This window comes from Cyprinodon tularosa, unplaced genomic scaffold (assembly GCF_016077235.1).
Source record: "Cyprinodon tularosa strain WSP-4 unplaced genomic scaffold, ASM1607723v1 ctg277, whole genome shotgun sequence".
Classification (NCBI taxonomy): domain Eukaryota; kingdom Metazoa; phylum Chordata; class Actinopteri; order Cyprinodontiformes; family Cyprinodontidae; genus Cyprinodon; species Cyprinodon tularosa.
In genome coordinates, this window is record NW_024038982.1 from 350,227 (window position 1) to 369,370 (window position 19,144).

Genomic DNA, 19,144 nt, shown 5'->3' on the forward strand with positions numbered 1-19,144 from the left:
TGTATTATGGTTCTCTCGTGTTCTCAACAGCAAGAAAGCATTCAATAAATATATGTTTGAGCTCATTTATGGAAAATACAAAAACCTAATGAAAGCGTTCAGGTTTAGTAACTGTAGGTCCATCAGCCCCCACCCCACCAATTTTCATCACAAAGTTACACCCTTGTATGCATCAGACTTTTAAGTCCTAAGATATTATATGGATTCCATATAATAATTTAATGTAGTTGAAAAGAAAGTGCACTGAAAATAATTACTTTAAATTTAATTAAAAATAGAAAAATACAAAAACAGGTTATGTAACATACAAAGGTTTAAAAAAGCAACTATTTTTAATACTTCAGTCTAAATAATTATTTTCAGACCATTACTGTATATGTCACATATCCTCTGCCAGCTTGACTCAAAACAGAACTAATGCTGTCAAAAACAAAACAAAAGCAACACTTTTTAATGTCCCATCGTTTTTATAAGGGTTTCTTCTTCAGTCCAAAAACTGCTATGAACAGAAGAACCTCCACGAAGGCTGGTAGGACACTGTAAACAAGACAAGGACATCAATATGATTAAAACCATTGTAGTATCACAGGGCTTATGAACATTCAAACCTTTACTCCAAAGGAAATATTTACATCACACCAGCTTAAAGGCACACCAACCTGCAGCAGGCAAAGATCACCCAATATGTCCAGCATTCCCACTTTTCAAACACAAAGAAGGACAAGGACACAGATGCGCTGCAATGGGCAGCCAATGCTTGAGGAAAACATACGTCAGGGAAAAAAATCTCTTCTTCAAACAGAACTATAACACTAACCTGCAGAATGCAAGGATCCACCAGTAGATGTCACACTCCCAATGCTCAAAGAGAAAGAAAAGGAGAGCCACTGAGGCACTGGCATGGACTCCTGTGGCTATTGCAGGTGAAGTGCCAAATATAAGCAACGTGATAGTTATGGATCTCAACTGACTGATTTAAGGAAAGAGTTTTAATCTATATTTGCTGTGCTTAGTAATTCTAAAGAGAGTTAACTTTATTTTACAAATACAAATTTTAACATCAGTCCTAAAGTATTCCTGGTTTTCAAGTTCATAAAGCTGATTACTTTTGCTGTACTGCAGATGTTTATAGACTTTCACATTGTCACTAGCTGCAGCAGATCGAGTTGGTTGAGAGGAAAGAGCAACTGACAGGAGAAACCTTCTGAAAAATAGATATACTGATAAGTATAAATTTTATGGTTGATAAATAAAACAGAGTCACATCAGAGTAAAGGATACAAAGAAGACTTTGGCTGGAGTTGAACATGGACACTCCTGAAAAGAAACCAGCCAGCTCTATTGCAAACAGACCTAGGGTGACTCCCAGTGCCACCAACAACCTGAAAAAAAGATCAGAATATTGATGGGTGTGTATTTAATGCTGTTAAATATGTCTGTATAACTGTTACCTACTTTTTGTCCTCAGTTTCATACTCCTCTTGGGTAAAATCCAAAGGTAAACAAGCTTTCACATTATTTTCCTGTAATGAAAACATTATAAATCAAATGCCCATTTCTCAAATATACTGGACATTTGGATATGATTGGAACAATAACGTCTCTCTGATCTCTAAATGACTGATGGTCAATATGTAGTTCATGTATACAATGGACATTAAAAGGATTTTGTTTATATATATATATATATATATATATATATATATATATATATATATATATATAATATATATATATATATATATATATATATATATATATATATATATATACAGACAGACAGACAGACAGACAGACAGACAGACAGACAGACAGACAGACAGACAGACAGACAGACAGACAGACAGATAGATAGATAGATAGATAGATAGATAAAAAAAATAAATCTATTACCTGCTCTGTCACAAATCAGTAAAGGTTAATGAATAGTTTGATGAGCTCGGTGTTGACTTGGACTATAAATTACCAAGACTGAATTTCAATCAAGCATCATATGGACTTGCATTACAAAGAAGAACAATCTACAAAGGAATCTGTTTATGGTTAAATTAATTAAAGAATCTGCTTCCAGTATGCTGTCTGTACCACAGCACACCCACAGGGGCCTATGGCTCAATCTGGAGCAGGGTGATCAGGGCCTTTTTGGCAGTAAGAGGAACCAGCACACTATCAGGAAGGTGGACATTATATCATGGCTAGGGAAGACAACATTCTTTTAAATCTGAAATATACTTAGAAATCAGCTAATAAAATAAAACGAAAAAAAAAAAAAAACAAGAACAAAAAAAATAAATAGATATTCTACACACTTCATGACAACCCTATATTATCATTTGTTGTTATTTATTTTTTATTTATTTATAAATATATAAAAAATACATATATAAAAATAATAATAAAAAAAGAATAAAAAGATAACCCTATATTAAATAATGTCGTTAGAATCTTTAGAACTTCTATTCTCAATAATAATAATACTTCATAATTCATTTTTTAGCACTTTTCTTGCATAGTTTTATTGTACAAGCATTAACCTTAGATCGTAATCATCGAACTTACCCTTGACCAAAAGATGGTGATAACGATGACAAGATGAGCTATGATGGTGAGAAACCGAGCAGGAACAAGACTGCTGACAGCCGACATATTAGCACTGTTTGTCTCGCGTTGGACCAAGTATAGAGCTAGTATAGATGAATATAAAGAAATAAGCAGTTGCTAGTTAACGAAAGCTAAAGCTACTAGTTATTGAATACCGCGCAACGTCGCAAAGCTACATTAAACAGCTAGAACAGCTGAGCTAAAATTACTGACAAGGGGCGAACTTAGCATGAAGATACTATTTAATATATAGATAAATCATGACAAAAACTATTGTCTCTCTGAAAAACATTTGATAAATATGTTTACATCTCAAAAAGACCTATTTTACAATATAATCGAACTTATTTTTCGTTTGTTTGCCGCGCTGACGCTCTAAGCGGTTGCCACAACAACCACTGAATGTGTGCGATCGCTATTAATGACCGGACGCACAACATATTCATTTAAAGGTTCCGGCGACATACAAGCCCATTTAGTTTTTTTTTTTTTTTTTTTTTCTTATCGTTTACACGATGCTGACATCTAGTGGTGTTAGCGCGACATGCAATACAACGTAATTTATTCACTAAAGAAATAAAAAAGGCAATGTTTGGATTTATTTTACGAAATTTTGTGTGACTTATTTTGTCAAACAAAACTGTTCGAAAGTGGACATTTAAAAATGTAATTCTGTTATGTCCAACTGTAATTTATAAGGGTAAGGTAGGCTCAATTCTAATATAAAAATAGATCCATCCATCCATCCATCCATCCATCCAGTTATTATTTACTTTTCTTAAATAGGGTGGCAGTGCAGCTTATTAAACTTGATGGTGAGATTAGCCCATATCCCATAGTTGGGATCATGGCCCCACTTGGGGTCATGGATTAACAGGTAGAGCCCTGTACAAAAAATAAACTGAGCAGTAAAAAATGCAAATGATCAGGCATATTTACGTATTAAACAATATGAAAACATCACTTAGAAATAGACAAAACCAAATATATAGGTTACTGATGCTATTTTTATTACTCTTCAGCATTTATACTATTTAGACTCCACTTCCCAGATAAACTGAAAATTCGCTTCGAAAGATAAAAACTGGATTTCTACTTTTTTTTTCACTACATTGATTGATCAACCAAGACTTTACTTAAGACATATATTTCTTTTTATTTTCTTTTTAGGATGCCCCCCATGGATGTGTTAATTTGTATTCATTAAATTAAAATATTATTTATGAAATAGGTAAGGAAATTTTTAATCCTAAATAATTAGAATTTTATTGGATTTCCTTTATGCTTTATGAAGGTCTATATATAATCACCACTATTATAGAGAATAAATAGTAGTCTGTTTAAATAGCTTTTTCTTTCCAATGGTGTTTAATTGATCATAAATAGGTTTGATTCGACTGTCTTTTATTGATTGAATTTTGCTCCTTCTGGCCCCACACCTCTATATATCAAAGCCAGAGCCTTTTATGCTCCAACCTCCCCCCATCTTTCCCCCCAGCAGTCAGACCAGTCCCCTCACAGACTCAGCGTGTGCAGCTCAGTAGCGCATCAGCGAAGCTCCGGTGCAGGCCTGGTAGAGCCACACAGGATAACCTGGCGTTTTTTCCCCCAGGAAACGGACTCTTTTATACCGCGGAGAAATATTTCTAGTATGGCAGAAGCGGAGTTACAAACCTTTACCTCCATCATGGACGCGCTGGTTCGCATCAGTGTAAGAGTGATGCTCATTTTATTAGCAATAATATCTGCCTGTGCAACTATTAAAGGGTTTTTTTTAGCCTTTCACTCTGTTCTGCTCATCTCTCGCTTAACTGCTTGGTTTAGAAGGCTGCTGCAATGAAGGAATGTGAGGTATTCCTCGTTTTGATAATTGTGCGCCTTTTGGATCAAGCAAATCTAAAAGCTCCTTTTTGTGTATTTTTTTTTTTTTTTTTTTTTTTTTTTTTTGGTACAGTCAGAACTACACCAACACCGTTCACATGGATCCAAAAGCAGCCCCCGACTGGGTCGTTGTTTGGTGGTTATAATTAGCTCTATGTGTTGGCAAGTAGCATAAAGGGCTTTAGGCCGCGAGAAGGATGAGATGATGCGCGTTGTCATAGAAACGGGAAGCTGCGCTTCGAAGCCGCTGGTGTTATGTATATTGTCGCAAAAATGCAACGTATATTTTAGATAAGTAAATAAATAGGCTACAGCTGAAAAAAAGAGATTAAAAAGGTTTAACATTTATTTATTTTTAGGCTTTATTTGATTCAATGGATCAATAGATACAGGTGCTGGTCATAAAATTAGAATATCATGAAAAAGTAGATTGATTTCAGTAATTCCATTTAAAAAGTGAAACGTGTATATTATATTCATACATTACATACAAACTCATATATTTCAGATGTTTATTTTGTTTAATTTTGATGATTACAAATGACAACAAATGAAAATCTCAAATTCATCATATCAGAAAATTAGAATATTGTGAAAAGGTTCAAAATTGATGGCCCCTGGTGCCACACTCTAATCAGCTAATTAACTCAAACCACCTGCAAAAGCCTTTAAATGGTCTTTCAGTCTAGTTCTATAGGCTACACAATCATGGGGAAGACTGCTGACTTGACAGTTGTCCAAAAGACGACCATCGACACCTTGCACAAGGAGGGCAAGACACAAAAGGTCATCGCTAAAGAGGCTGGCTGTTCACAGAGCTCAGTGTCCAAGCACATTAATAGAGAGGCGAAGGGAAGGAAAAGATGTGGTCGAAAAAAGTGTACAAGCAAGAGAGATAACCGCACCCTGGAGAGGATTGTGAAACAAAACCCCTTCAAAAATGTGGGGGAGATTCACAAAGAGTGGACTGCAGCTGGAGTGAGTGCTTCAAGAACCACCACACACAGACGTATGAAAGACATGGGTTTCTGCTGTCGCATTCCTTGTGTCAAGCCACTCTTGAACCACAGACAGCGTCAGAAGCGTCTTGCCTGGGCTAAAGAGAAACAGGACTGGACTGCTGGTGAGTGGTCCAAAGTCATGTTCTCTGATGAAAGTAAATTTTGCATTTCCTTTGGAAATCAAGGTCCCAGAGTCTGGAGGAAAAGAAGAGAGGCACTTCATCCACGTTGCTTGAAGTCCAGTGTAAAGTTTCCACAGTCAGTGATGGTTTGGGGTGCCATGTCATCTGCTGGTGTTGGTCCATTGTGTTTTCTGAGGTCCAGGGTCAACGCAGCCACATACCAGGAAGTTTTAGAGCACTTCATGCTTCCTGCAGCTGACCAACTTTTTGGAGATGCAGATTTCATTTTCCAACAGGACTTGGCACCTGCACACAGTGCCAAAGCTACCAGTACCTGGTTGAAGGACCATGGTATCCCTGTTCTTAATTGGCCAGCAAACTCTCCTGACCTTAACCCCATAGAAAATCTATGGGGTATTGTGAAGAAGAAGATGCAATACACCAGACCCAACAATTCAGAAGAGCTAAAAGCCACTATTAGAGCAACCTGGGCTATCATAACACCTGAGCAGTGCCACAGACTGATCGACTCCATGCCACGCCGCATTGCTGCAGTAATACAGGCCAAAGGAGGCCCAACTAAATACTGAGTGCTGTACATGCTCATACTTTTCATGTTCATACTTTTCAGTTGGCCAACATTTCTATAAATCCTTTGTTTTTATTGGTCTTCAGTAATATTCTAATTTTCTGATATGATGAATTTGAGATTTTCATTTGTTGTCATTTGTAATCATCAAAATTAAACAAAATAAACATCTGAAATATATGAGTTTGTATGTAATGTATGAATATAATATACACGTTTCACTTTTTAAATGGAATTACTGAAATCAATCTACTTTTTCATGATATTCTAATTTTATGACCAGCACCTGTATACTCTGTCCCCATCAAAGCTTTTTTTTATCCATTGACCTAAAAAAAGGGTGAATCAGTCTTTCCTGCCTTAATTTACAAGCATTTTTAACTCACAAAACACTATTTTGCTTATTACTGTATATGTGTTTGTTCCAAACAACCCAAAACTTCCATCTCTGACTGCTATATAATTATTAGATACATTAATCCCATTTGGGCTTCATGGTGGTGCAGTTTGGAGCAGTGTTCCCTTGCAGTATTAAGGTCCTGTATTAAATTTTGGGGTAGCTTTCTTTCTTCTTGGAGTTTTCATGTTCTCCCCCTTTATACTTTTTGTCCTGGTACTCTGGCTTGATTTGAATGATTGTTTGTTGGCATCTCTAAATTGTCTTTAGGGGTGATGGTTAAGCGACAGAAGATGGATGGAATTTGTCTCCATTGCTCCATTGTCTAAATGTTGTCCTACCTTGCTAGTAACTCTCATCCCCGTTTCTTTGGACTTAGACAAAATTTAAGGCCATTTTTGTATACACGGAGTGCACACAAAATGAAATTTCATTTTGTATAGCTTTCAGACAATAAATGAGCAGCAGCTTAGCAGTAAAGTGCTGCAGTGATCAAATGTAAACAATGTGTGAGAAAAAACATGGTACAAAAATGCACTGATATGGAAGTTCAGAGCATTTCAATACAAATATATATGGTGCAATTACGCAGTATTTTGGTTTGATGGGGAAAAAAGCAGCTCCAGAATCTGCTGTACCTGGATGATGCAAAGCCTCTTCCCAGATCGCACAGGGAGAACAGACCAGGGTGGGGGTGTGAGTGGTCATTGATGATGTTACGGGACACGCAGCGCTGGGATGAAATTTATTTTATGGAGGGAAGAGGAGCCCTGATGATCTTCTCTGTTGTTCTCACCACTCTTCTCACCTTCTTCCAGTCTGAGACACTAGCCTCCACATCACACAGTGAGACAGTTGGTCAGAACGCTCTCTATGGTGCTTCTGTAGAAGGTGGTGAGATGGGTGGGGGCACGTGGGCCCCCCTTATGCTCTGCAGGAAGTACTTGCGCTTCTGTGCCCTTTTTACCAGTGAGGTGGTGTTTACAGTCCAGGTGAGGGTGTCTGTGATGTGCACCCCCAGGAATCCAATGCTGCTTACCACCTAGCTGAGCTGTTGATGAGCAGTGGAGCATGGTTAGACTGGTTCTTCTTGAAGTCCAAGATGATCAGCCTCCCTTTATCTCTTTTCTCATTTCCCTTTGTCCATCTCGCCCTTCATTGTTTCATTCTCTCTATTTTATTCCACTCTTGTATTTTTAGTTTTGTAGATCATTCCTTTGGTTCCATCGCTAATATTTTATCCAAATTTTCCTCCTTATATTTTGCTGTTTGCATCTTCTCTCCATTATGTCCCTCCTTACCCATTTCTCGTCCTTCCTTCCTTGTGTTCCTGCATTGTTTCCTTGTTTCTTTTCTTCCATCTGTACTCCCGTCCCTCTTATGTGATACGTCTCATGAATTCATATCATAGAGATCATTTTCTGGACTCTAGATATTGTAAAGTGAATAACTTGAGGATCAAATGAAACATAAAGAGATTTGGTTAATAAAGTGAAGCATGAAAACTCATGGTTTGGAGAGTTTATCAATCGGTAAAGGTTCTTTCAGATACAGTATGCTGGTGTGACTGAAGCTGGAACATATGTACATCTAAATAGCCAGCACTCTTTCCTCCTCTCAACTAGTTTTAAAACTTCAACAGTTTGATTTGACTGAGGCTTGAAAATATATTTATATAATTTCTTAGGTATATTTAAATCAGAACCTTTTCCCATTAAACCTTTCCCACCGTGTCCGCTCCCCTGTCTTTTCTCTCCAGTCCAACATGAAGAGTATGGAACAGGAGCTGCATTGCCCTGTGTGCGATGAGATGGTGAAGCAGCCCATCCTGCTTCCATGCCTGCACAGCGTGTGTCTGCTGTGTGCAGCTGAGGTCCTGGTGCAGAGAGGTTATTCTCCCCCAGATCTCCCTCCAGAGCCTGTCTCACCGGCCTCCACACCTAACCATCGCTCTCCACGTCAGGCACGCAGGCCTGCACCCAGGACCCCTGACCACCTGGAGCGGGTCATCAGAACAGGTTCAAGAGAGAGTTTTTGAATGAACTTTTTGTGTGCCATTTGTAGATTTTAGATATTTTTGCAGGAGACACAACTCATATATATAAGAGATGACATCAGCCTGATGTAATGTAAAAACGCAGAGACGATGATGCATAATGATGTTAGAGTCCTTTTGGTTGATTCAGTTTGTCACTGGACATGCAAAGCTTTACTCATCCAGCTTATATTGTATTTGAAAGTGTGTGTTGAAAAAGACAAAGAAGCTACAATTCCATAAAATATTTCCACTGTGAAAATAATCTATACTTCTAATTCTGCAAATATATTACTCATAAGCCTCATTAACTGCCTCCTTTCACATTTCCTCTCTTTTCTTTCATCTCCTTTACACCTGTTTTCCTCTCCAAGTATGTGGGACATACCCAGGGAGAAGGAGGAGGGAAGCAGCCCCTCCCCCCATGCTTTTCCCCTGTCCTTCTTGTCAGCAGGACGTGGAGCTCGGGGACAGAGGACTCACCGACTGCTTCCGCAATCTCACTCTGGAGCGCATCGTGGAGAGGTTTACATGCACACAAATGCATTAACACTATGTTTTACTTTAGGGTCAATACAGTCCAGATTTTTTAAATTACCTCCAGTGTCCCTTTTGCTGGGTCCCTGACAGTGCACCCTACCAGCCCTCTGGCGCTGGAATTGCCCATCCCTGTAAATGTAGCAGATCCCACCGCCACAACAGCTTCAAAAACAGCACATTTGTTGCTCCTCCAATTTGGTTGCATTATAGCTACAAAGTTAAATGTGTCTTTGGGGATCTTATTGTGATAGACCAACAAGAAGGTTTTTCTCAAATGAAAATCTGTAAGAAAGTTGTATTATGCAATAACAACTGCAAGCTTTAATGTTTGAAAATGTTTTTACCCGATTTTTAGATCTAGATGGTGAAAATGTTAATCTTTCTTTAATTAACAGAATAACTCTTTCCAATAAGTTTGGATGTTGAGCATATCTCTTAACATTAGTTTTCAAGCTCTCAATGGGGATTTAGAGCTTGAATTGGCCGTCCTAACAGGAGTAGGCTTGTATATAAACTATGGCATCATAGTTCTGGTTGTTTGCTCACCAGTGGTAGAAGATTTTTCCAGAAATCTAAAATCTATTTAGCCTCTAAATGTTTTCTTCAATCAAACTAGGGCATGGCCATGTAGACTTAAAACCTTATGATATTTTGTGGTACTATGTTGATAAAAGTAAGGATGAAAAAAGTTTCATTACTTCTTCATAGTCTTTCTCAGGTAACTGTATGGTTTTCATATCTCTACTAATACTGCTGCTAAAATTACACAAATTTAAAATGGGCTTCTTCACACAGACATGTAATTTGTATCACTAAATATCTCAAATTGAACACATTTAATCATATTCTTTGAATTTGTCAATCCCAATGGGGATTGGGCAATGTGTTAGTGGTTAGGACATTGTGCTTGGAATCCTGAGGTTTAGTTCAAGCCGCACTCCCACGGACTGTCACTGATGGTTCCGGAGCAAGACCTTTAACACACTGCTCCCCAGGCGCCGCACAATGGCAGCCCACTGCTCCCCAAGCGGTTAAATGCCGAGAGTGAATTTTGTGCTTTCTAGTTGTAACAATATAATGACGATAAAGTTGAATTCAATTCTATTCTCAATAGAAAACAAATAAGAAGCAGAAGAAAAAAAGTACAAAAGATATTTTGACAATTCACCCGCCTTATGTTTTTGAACATATTCAATCATTTAGATAATAGATACATATTCTCATTGTGACAAGAACTTTATCCCAATTACAATCACATTTAATCGATAAGGTAAATGTGTAACCTAACATCGAACTCTTTTTATAACTCTGACCAGCTTTTCTGTTCTTGTTGATTATGATGCTGCTGCCACCATGTTTTACAAATGGAGATGCTTGTTCTGGTCTCTGCATATTGTTTTTTGGCCTATGCCGAAATAATTAATTTTGCTCTAATATGATCAGAGCAACACCTCCACATATTTAATACTGAAGTCAGTGTTTGTATCACTTTTCTGAACTTTCTTTACAATAATGGCTTCTTCGCTGTATTCTGGTAGATATGTGTTTTTTTAGTTGTAAATTTTTAATGAAGGATATTGAACCATGGGATGAAGCTTTGAAAATAGTTTTACAACCTAACCCTGTTTTAATTAAACCTCCCCAAACTTTACTCAAGAGCTTCCCTCTGTGTTCCTTAGTCTTCATGATTGTTTTGTTTCAACGTTGTTCTCTGTAATTTATTGTCCGTTTGATTGTAAACATGATAAATTGTGAAATAAAAATGTAGATATATTTCTGCAAAGCTTTATAAACCAACCTTTAAGCAATACATTTGGGAAATAGGTAACCAGGCAATTCAATACTGCTTTAAAAGGAGACAGAAAATCATTTGATGGAAGGACTTTAAATAATGAGACACTCCTTTCCCCCTGATCAAAGGCTAACCAAAAGAGCACTTTGCTTTGAAAGCTTAAAAAGTGCTGTGCTCTGTGCGACGAGAAGCTATCAGTTTTGGTTTTGTTCTACAAGTTTTATTCATAAATTGCTAATTGGATGTTGTATTTGTCTCATTATCTGCTATAGTTGGTTTAAGTGAGAGGGTCAGATTCACAGGCAGCTGCTGGATGGCCTCAGCTAACTCCCAAAGCTTCAAACAGAAATGCTGCATGTTGTACTGCATTAAAGCGGCGAGTGCTGTTGATGTATCCAGGTCAGCCAGTTAAAATAGTGGAAAACCTAGCTGAAAAGGAAGCAGGACACTGTCACATGATCTCTTTCTTTCTTCAGTTTGCAGATGTTTCCTTAATTTTGTCCTATTTGTGTTTAGGTACAGACACACAATAAGCCTGGGCAGTGTGGCGATTATGTGTGGCTTCTGTAAGCCTCCCCAGTCGCTGGAGGCCACTAAAGGCTGTGCAGACTGCAAGTCAAACTTCTGCAATGAATGTTTTAAACTCTACCATCCGTGGGGAACTCCTAGAGCTCAGCACGAACACATTCTACCCACCAACAACTTCAGACCAAAGGTTCATCTCTTGCTTTTTTTGTGTGCCCTGAGTGCATTAGCTAACTTTCTGTCCTAGCTTTTAACCTAGACTTTGTCTTTCAGGTTTTAACATGCACAGAGCATGAGCAGGAGCGCCTGCAGTGGTACTGCCGTAACTGCCAAAGGTTGCTGTGCCAGCTGTGTAAGCTCCGTCGTGTCCACCACGGACATAAAGTTTTGCCCATAGCACAGGCCTATCAGGCCCTCAAGGTAAGTGCATGTAGACTCTTCAACCTTCTCCGAGTTTTTGCGTTGGGAGCTTGCAGGTGTCTCATATTTACCTTTTTGTTTTACAGGACAAGATTAGCAAGGAGGTTAACTTCATCCTAGCCAATCAGGAGACGATTGAGAATCAGATCTCTCAGCTGGAAGCTGCCATCAAACAGATGGAGGTAAACAACCTTTTCCCTTTTTGTGCAACAGCTAAAATATTTCATAAACTTTTTTCTTGCTTTACTAAAACTAAGAACTCATCAACATGATCACATCATATGTGTCTCTGCCCTGAATTAGTTTCGGGTTTTCTAAATGTCATCGCCTTTAGTCTATATCTGTCTTTTATCTCCATGCGCTGTATGATTGTTATAACTCAGAATGTAGAGCTCTCTGTTTGTCAATTTGTGGAAAAGAGTGACCTCTTGTGGTCATTCACTCAATAAAACAACCTAGTGAGGCTAGCTTTGTGCCAAATATTTTTTTTAAAGGCCCTGTTTGGTCCTAAAAAAAAAAAGGAGTGAAAATGTAAAAAAAAAAAAAACATCATGCTGATTGTTAGGAAACGATGAAGGATCTGTGATGCTGTGGGCTTATGTTTCTTCCAAGGACTTGCTTGAATGCATGACTCATGGAAATCTATAAAGGTATAGTGGATGTGTTTTTCCGGGTTGATCATCAAAATAAGTGTTCCTCCTAATTGCCAATCATTCTGCTGATATGTTTACATAAGGCCATCCTACGTGCTCGTCCCTATTTTCACTTACCGCTGGTGAGTCTGACATAGTGGAAAAATTGCATATCTTCTTTTGGAAAGTAAGCGTGTATGAGAGATATAAACAGCAACAGAGCGTGCACGAGGAGAGATGGGCTTGTGCGCGCTCTCGCACACGCATTTAATGTGTTCCATCTTGGGAGCGTGTACAGGGTTGTGCATGTGCATTTTTTTATGCACATACACAACAAACTTTCTAAAATTTGCTAAAATCCAACACTATACCTCTAAACTACAGGGATATTTTAGTAAAAGATGTTAGAAAACTGAAACATGGGTCATGATTTGATTTTGATCATGATTTGAACTGATGAATACCTAAAAGGCTTATAGAAGCAGTATAGAAATAATTATTCAGACACAAAACCAGTCTTCATTTGTGGCTGTCATTTCTCCCACACAAAAATTCCTGTAGAATGTAATCTAGAGAGACAAGAAAATGTTTCTGGTTGATCCAATTTGTTATATGTTGTAGGAAGATAGGAAGGAGGACCTAAATGGAAGGAAAGTATACAAGGTATTTACAGCAGGGGTCACAGTAGGTTTGTAGTTTGCTTTATGTTTAAGTTCGGTGAGCTTAATGATAAACAACAACCCTTATCTTCAGAGTTTTCCTTTTTCTATTCCTGCATGTGAAATAGGCTAGTCAGGATGGAGGGAGTAAGTTAAAAGCAGATATTGTGGAGAACAGATTTCTAGAATCTCTTGAGATTTCTTCCCTGTATTTTTCTGCAGGCTAACAGCACTGTGGCTCTGCATCAGCTGACTCATTGCATCCGAGAGCTTGGAACAGCCGTAGCTGAACGGCAGGGGACTCTAGCTATCGCCTTGGAGGGATCTCGAAGCAGAAGAGATGAGGCCCTGTCCACTCAGATCTTTGAGAAACAGGGGCTGATGGAGCACGCTGGTCTGATGGCGTTCACCCAGGAGCTGCTCAAAGAGACAGATGCTCCCTGTTTTGTACAAGCTGCAAGAGTAACGCACAGCAGGTAGTACTAGTTTATTTAGGCAAACTGTACTGTAAGCTCAAAGCGAGCCGTTTGTTAATATATTCGTATCTTTGTGCTTTCCCTTTTCATCTCTTCTATTCTGCCACTTTAGGCTGGTTAGAGCCATAGAAAACCTGCAGTGTTTCTCTCTGGCTGCTGAAACCTCCTTCAGAAACTTTCACCTTGATGCATCCAAAGAGGTCAAGCTCATCAACAGCTTGCAGTTCATTCAGGGTGCGCTCTCATTTCACCTTCTTTGTCCTAAGAGTACATCTGAACCTAAAATTTAAAAGGTTCCTAATTAATCAAATAATTTAATAAGGATGTCATGCAAATTCAGCTATCAAGCCGGCTCAAGTTACGCAGCCCTCAGCTATTTATGAATCTACAGCATGTCTCAACAGAAAATATGTTGAGACATGTCTCAACAGAAAATATGTTGACACATGTCTCAACAGAAAATATGTTGACACATGTCTCAACAGAAAATATGAAATATGCTATAAATAACACCCTTCCTATAGTGAAGCATGATGTTGGCTCAGTGATGCTCTGTGGCTGCTGTGCTTCCTCTGCAGTATATGGAAGGGAAGATTTATTCAATCGGGTATCATGGATGGATGGATGGATGGATGGATGGATGGATGGATGGATGGATGGATGGATGGATGGATGGATGGATGGATGGATGGATGGATGGATGGATGGATGCATGCATAATTATATATGGGTATCATAAGATTCTGGATGAAAATATCACACTGTCTGATTGTCTGGCATCTGCAGACCTTAAGACATCTGCCATGGTTTTAAGTCCCTCTTGGAGGAGACTGGGGTGCCCTTGATAAAGCCCTATCTTTGAAACAGATGCTTACTGCAAAATCATTATGAACTGGAGATCTTTGCAAGTAAGGATAGGTTAGCTAGGTTAGTTAGATAGGTCATATAGGTTAGCTTAAGATGTTTAAATTATATATTATTTTATTAAAAATGCTACTTGTTTGTTTATTTCATCAGTAAACCCAATTAACTGAGGAGTTGAATAAAGTTGTATGAACACCTAATGATCTGACTTTTTTTCTGCTCAACAGCCCCTCTGGCTCCCGTCATTGACACTCAGAAGACTTTAGCTTATGACCAGTTGTTTCTATGCTGGCGCCTGCCTCAGGACTCAGCCCCAGCGTGGCATTTTTCTGTCGAATACCAGCGTAGAGCTGGTGCAACATGGGGCGGCATCAGCTCCCCGAACTCTTCAACACCATGGCTGCGGCTGAATGAGGTTAAGGGGACCAGTGCAGTGGTAGATCGAGTGCAGATGGACAGTGTGTACGTGCTCAGAGTAAGGGGCTGCAACAAGGCTGGGTTCGGAGATTACAGTGAAGAGGTTTATCTCCACACCCCACCTGCACCAGGTTAGATGTGTGAATGGGATCTGGTTTGTTTATATATAAGTATAACATGGAATTTTTTTAAAATTTCATTTGCTATTCATTTGCAGGTCTAATGTATCCATCCATCCATCCATCCATCCATCCATCCATCCATCCATCCATCCATCCATCCATCCATCCATCCATCCATCCATCCATCCATCCATCCATCCATCCATCCATCCATCCCTTCGTTTTGAATATTTATCTAACATGTTAAATCAGAAACCTTTGAATTCGAGGTCAATTTTTTAAAGATAGAAATTATTGGTTTGAATCCCACAATAATGTTGTTTAACTGTTGCCATCTTTCACTGTTGACAGGTCACCAACATGTTTGACTAACCTCAATGTCTATTTTTTTCTCCATCCCTTGAATACTTCCATTCCTGCCTTTTTAGTTTCTGCACAGACTTGCTTTTTTGCTCCGAATTCCAGTGTCACCTCCGTCATAACATCTCTGCTTCTATCTTTCATGCTGCAGGTCTGTTTTTTAGTGCTTTAAAATATACATTAATTTACTTTAACAGATTCTCATTTAATGTAAGCATCACTTCATTAAGCATGTCCTTATTTCATATTTTGAAAAAGAGTGTACTGAGACAGGTTGACTGTATTTTTCCTTTTTTTTTCTTTTTTAAATATAAACTTATTTTTTTGTTTTATTGTTAAAATAATTATTACAGCTCCTATTTTGTCTTCAGTTATTCTCTTTTTCTTGATATTTAGATAATTTTTTTTTGATTACCTTTCCATTTTTCCTTGTTCACCTGTCTTTTTCTTTGCCATCCAGTTTTGAGTTTCTCCTTGGACTCTCGTTGGGGTTTGCATGCCGACCGTCTGGCGCTGGGTAAAGGTCAGACTTACGCCCGAAGTGTCCCTGGCCTTTCCCTTCTCCAAGCCGCTGACCGCGCTCTCACCTCTTGTCACTTAACCTCCGACTTACTTGTGGCAGACTTGGCTGTCACTCACGGCAGACACTACTGGGCATGCTCTGTAGAGCCTGGGTCCTACTTGGTGAAGGTGAAAATTACGTATCAAGTCACATATAAAGGCAGGTTATATATGTGACTGTATCTATTTAATCAGACCTTTTTTGTGGTACTTTTGTGTGTCTCATTTTTAGGTCGGAGTTGGACAGGAGACAAAGCTACAAGAGTGGTTCCATCTCCCACAGGACATGGCGAGTCCTCGGTAACAGATCATTTGAACACTATAGTTCTTTCTCAGAGATTCATAAATGATAATCACAATAGCATCTGTTGAATTAAATGCATAGTTAAAGTTATATATTGCCTAGTTTTAAAATGTGTAGCGTGTATCATTATTTTGCCTGAATAATTCTAAATTCTATTTGGTCTGTCAATATCAGCTTTGCTCATTAAGAGATTAAATGTTTGCCTTTTCTTCTTTTCAAAATGACTCAGGGTTAGTCAGGTTGGACGGTGTGCATCTGTGAACATAAATATTTTTTGACTTTGACTACTGTAGGTCACTATAAAACATCAATAATCTTTGATCTAAACTTTTCCATTTGCTCTGCCTGAATGTTTTGTGTCATTATTTAACTCCACCTTCTTCCCATCCACTCTGACCCTTCCTTGTGCCTACTAAAGAAAAATACATCTGCAGTATAAATAGAGCACTCTCCCTTTAAACATATTGAGCTACAGTGCATCACATCTTTCCTGCTTCTCTAATTAATGGCATCTTCAGGCCAGATCTTGAGTTGTCTGCTTTGTTCTCTGCTCTTTGTGAGGGTTAGGGAGAGATTTAAATTAAACAAAGGTATAAATAATAACAAATAATGACACCAAATGGTTGGGAGTAAAGTAAGCTTAATAATGTATTTTTTAATTTTAAATGACAAAAAGGAAAAAACTGTGAGTGAATTTGAACTTATGAAATGTTAACAGCTCTGTGGATACCAAACCAGACATTTTTCCAGCCTTTAATTTGGCCATTTATTTATATACTTGGTCTTATTAAAAAAATATTAACAGTTCTCATTTTCCTTCATCCACACATGCACATGCTAGAAATTGAGTCTTCAAAGTATAGAACTCAACATTAAAATATTTAGCAACCTTTTTAAAAGGAATGACTAGTGTTTAAGATGGAGATGCTGACACAACAAGGAGCTGCTTCCAGGAGGAGGCTGACAGCCAGACACGTACCTTACCTACTTTAAGTAGTTCTAGAAGTAGTCAAAGTTGCAGCATTAAGAACTGTGTACCTTTACACATACTTGGCCTCACTCTGTGTAAAGTGTACACTATGTGTAAAGGTACAATAAGGTTTTTTTTTTTGTTTTTGTTTTTTAGATGTGAGGGGATTATTTGTGTATTATTTAAGAATAGAAAACATTTTCAGATCTATATTTCCTGACTAAAACTAAGATAGTTGATCAGTTTCATCCTATCTTACTGAAATTTCTCATCCTTGCTTAACCTGTCATTCCCTCTCTCAGCTGTGACCCAGACAGTGGCCATGACAGCGATGCTGAAGATGGCCAGGATTCCCCTCCCTTCTGTTTCCTCACAGTTGGCATGGGTAAGATCCTTCTTCCTAAAGGGAATGGTCCCTCTCAGAGTCAGAGTGAGAGCCATAGCCAGGCAGTACTGCACTCCCAAAGCAGCAGCTACAGCAGCAAGCATCACTCCCGCACTGCTCCCCTCCCGCCACGGCTCGGAGTCTGTTTGGACTGTGACAAAGGACAGGTTACCTTCTACGATGCCCACTCCCTGCGTGTCTTGTGGGAGGGACACATGGATTGCTCCGCTCCAGTGTGTCCAGCTTTCTGTTTTATAGGTGGAGGAGCTCTACAGCTGCAGGATCTTGTGTCCAACCGGAGCATCGAAGAGCCTCCACCACGTAGGGTAACCATTGAAACACGGGTAAAAAAATTCAAATAAAGAAAGGCATTTAGAGCTAAAAATGGCTGTTTAATCTATCTGCTCACATTTGGTTATTTCCAAAATGTTAACATACACTCATCCCGAGCATGAATCTCATCTTTATTATGATTCTTATAATGACTTATTTAAACTATTCTTTTTCACAACAGAAGAACTGAAGCAGAATTGAGCGCATTCTTTTGAAAGGTTTTCAATATAAAGTCCTAATTTCTTTACTATGTATATTATTTTATATTTTTCTCCCCTGATTTATCTATTCCATAACCAGTTTTGATGGTCATTCAGGGTCATTGTCCAGAATTAGAACCCAACATTGTCTAAGTTTCTCTTATCTGATCCAAAACAGAGGAAGTTGTTTATGATTTTCAGAAAACTGTCAGGGTTGATGGATTTTTTTGTGGATCCAGATGCAGAGTTGAGGAAGCAGTTTTTGCAGTTTTAATGGTGTAGTAGATGGTACAAAAACATAAATCCAGAAATAACAGGCTGGGAACAAAAACTAGAGATGCTCAGGAGAAAACATACAAGAAGAAATTAAGAGAATCCAGCGCAGAGGAACTGCAGCAGAGGAGTATATATGGGAGACAGAACAAGGAGTGAAGTAATCAGTTAATTGGGAGCAGGTGTGGACAGAAGCAGCAAGAAAGGAGCTAAGGGGAAAAGAAAGGGGCACCAGGGGGCAACAAAGAGTAAAAAGGGAAAACAAGGTTTACTGTAACTACAAAATAACTTAAATAAGGCTAAATGGGAATAAAACTAATGACTATAAATAATGAATAACCAAGGGAAAACTAGAGGATAAGAGAATGAACTAGATAACTGAAGCCATAGAAAACAAACTAAGAAAAAAAAAATTAATAACTAACTATAACTATACCAATGAATAAATAATAGCGAAAATTCTGAAAAGATATGACAAGAAGAGTAAAACTAAGAATTCAAAAATGATATAAATCTTGACAATATAGAATTACATTAAATAAAGCATAACTGAGAACCCAAAATGAAAACTTACACAAAACCAAAAAGTTCAGAATAGCAGATGATGACAGAAATGACTATGGCACTACCAAGACCTGAGCATGCAAAAACAAAACCAATAAAGATGTTGCACCGCAATCATTCC

The 19,144-nt window shown here is 38.3% G+C and overlaps 2 protein-coding genes across 5 annotated transcripts; one reads left to right on the plus strand and one right to left on the minus strand.

The window, feature by feature from the left end:
• Positions 1 to 249: 249 nt before the first annotated feature.
• Positions 250 to 3,036, minus strand: tmem107l (transmembrane protein 107 like). 4 transcript variants are annotated; one of them, XM_038290226.1, is made up of 6 exons: positions 2,560 to 3,036; positions 1,456 to 1,523; positions 1,282 to 1,382; positions 818 to 914; positions 660 to 700; positions 250 to 537 (listed from the first exon to the last, which is right to left on the minus strand). In XM_038290226.1, the coding sequence occupies exons 1-5, from the start codon at positions 2,644 to 2,646 to the stop codon at positions 676 to 678; spliced, it is 378 nt and encodes a 125-aa protein (XP_038146154.1). In that variant the 5' UTR covers positions 2,647 to 3,036; the 3' UTR covers positions 250 to 537; positions 660 to 675. The 4 variants fall into 4 exon arrangements, with proteins under 4 accessions (XP_038146154.1, XP_038146153.1, XP_038146151.1 ...); XM_038290225.1 differs by lacking the exon at positions 818 to 914 and having other exon boundaries at positions 660 to 756; positions 2,560 to 2,684; positions 2,928 to 3,022; XM_038290223.1 differs by lacking the exon at positions 818 to 914 and having other exon boundaries at positions 660 to 756.
• Positions 3,037 to 4,084: 1,048 nt separating this feature from the next.
• On the plus strand, positions 4,085 to 18,935 carry trim46a (tripartite motif containing 46a). The gene is made up of 12 exons (XM_038290242.1): positions 4,085 to 4,312; positions 8,351 to 8,609; positions 9,001 to 9,151; positions 11,475 to 11,673; positions 11,757 to 11,903; positions 11,990 to 12,085; positions 13,417 to 13,670; positions 13,783 to 13,904; positions 14,762 to 15,082; positions 15,894 to 16,123; positions 16,227 to 16,294; positions 17,571 to 18,935. The coding sequence occupies exons 1-12, from the start codon at positions 4,253 to 4,255 to the stop codon at positions 18,013 to 18,015; spliced, it is 2,352 nt and encodes a 783-aa protein (XP_038146170.1). The 5' UTR covers positions 4,085 to 4,252; the 3' UTR covers positions 18,016 to 18,935.
• The last annotated feature ends 209 nt before the right edge of the window (positions 18,936 to 19,144 follow it).

Bases quoted from the DNA above. Each gene is read 5' to 3' on its own strand.
- tmem107l (XM_038290223.1), bottom strand. From the start codon at position 2,646: ATGTCGGCTGTCAGCAGTCTTGTTCCTGCTCGGTTTCTCACCATCATA. The intron at 1,383-1,455 runs GTAGGTAACAGT...TCTTTTTTTCAG, and splicing joins TATGAAACTGAGGACAAAAA to GTTGTTGGTGGCACTGGGAG. The intron at 757-1,281 runs GTATCCTTTACT...GTTTTCCTCAAG, and splicing joins CTCCAGCCAAAGTCTTCTTT to CATTGGCTGCCCATTGCAGC.
- trim46a (XM_038290242.1), top strand. From the start codon at position 4,253: ATGGCAGAAGCGGAGTTACAAACCTTTACCTCCATCATGGACGCGCTG. The intron at 13,905-14,761 runs GTGCGCTCTCAT...TCTGCTCAACAG, and splicing joins CAGCTTGCAGTTCATTCAGG to CCCCTCTGGCTCCCGTCATT. The intron at 15,083-15,893 runs GTTAGATGTGTG...TTTGCCATCCAG, and splicing joins CCACACCCCACCTGCACCAG to TTTTGAGTTTCTCCTTGGAC.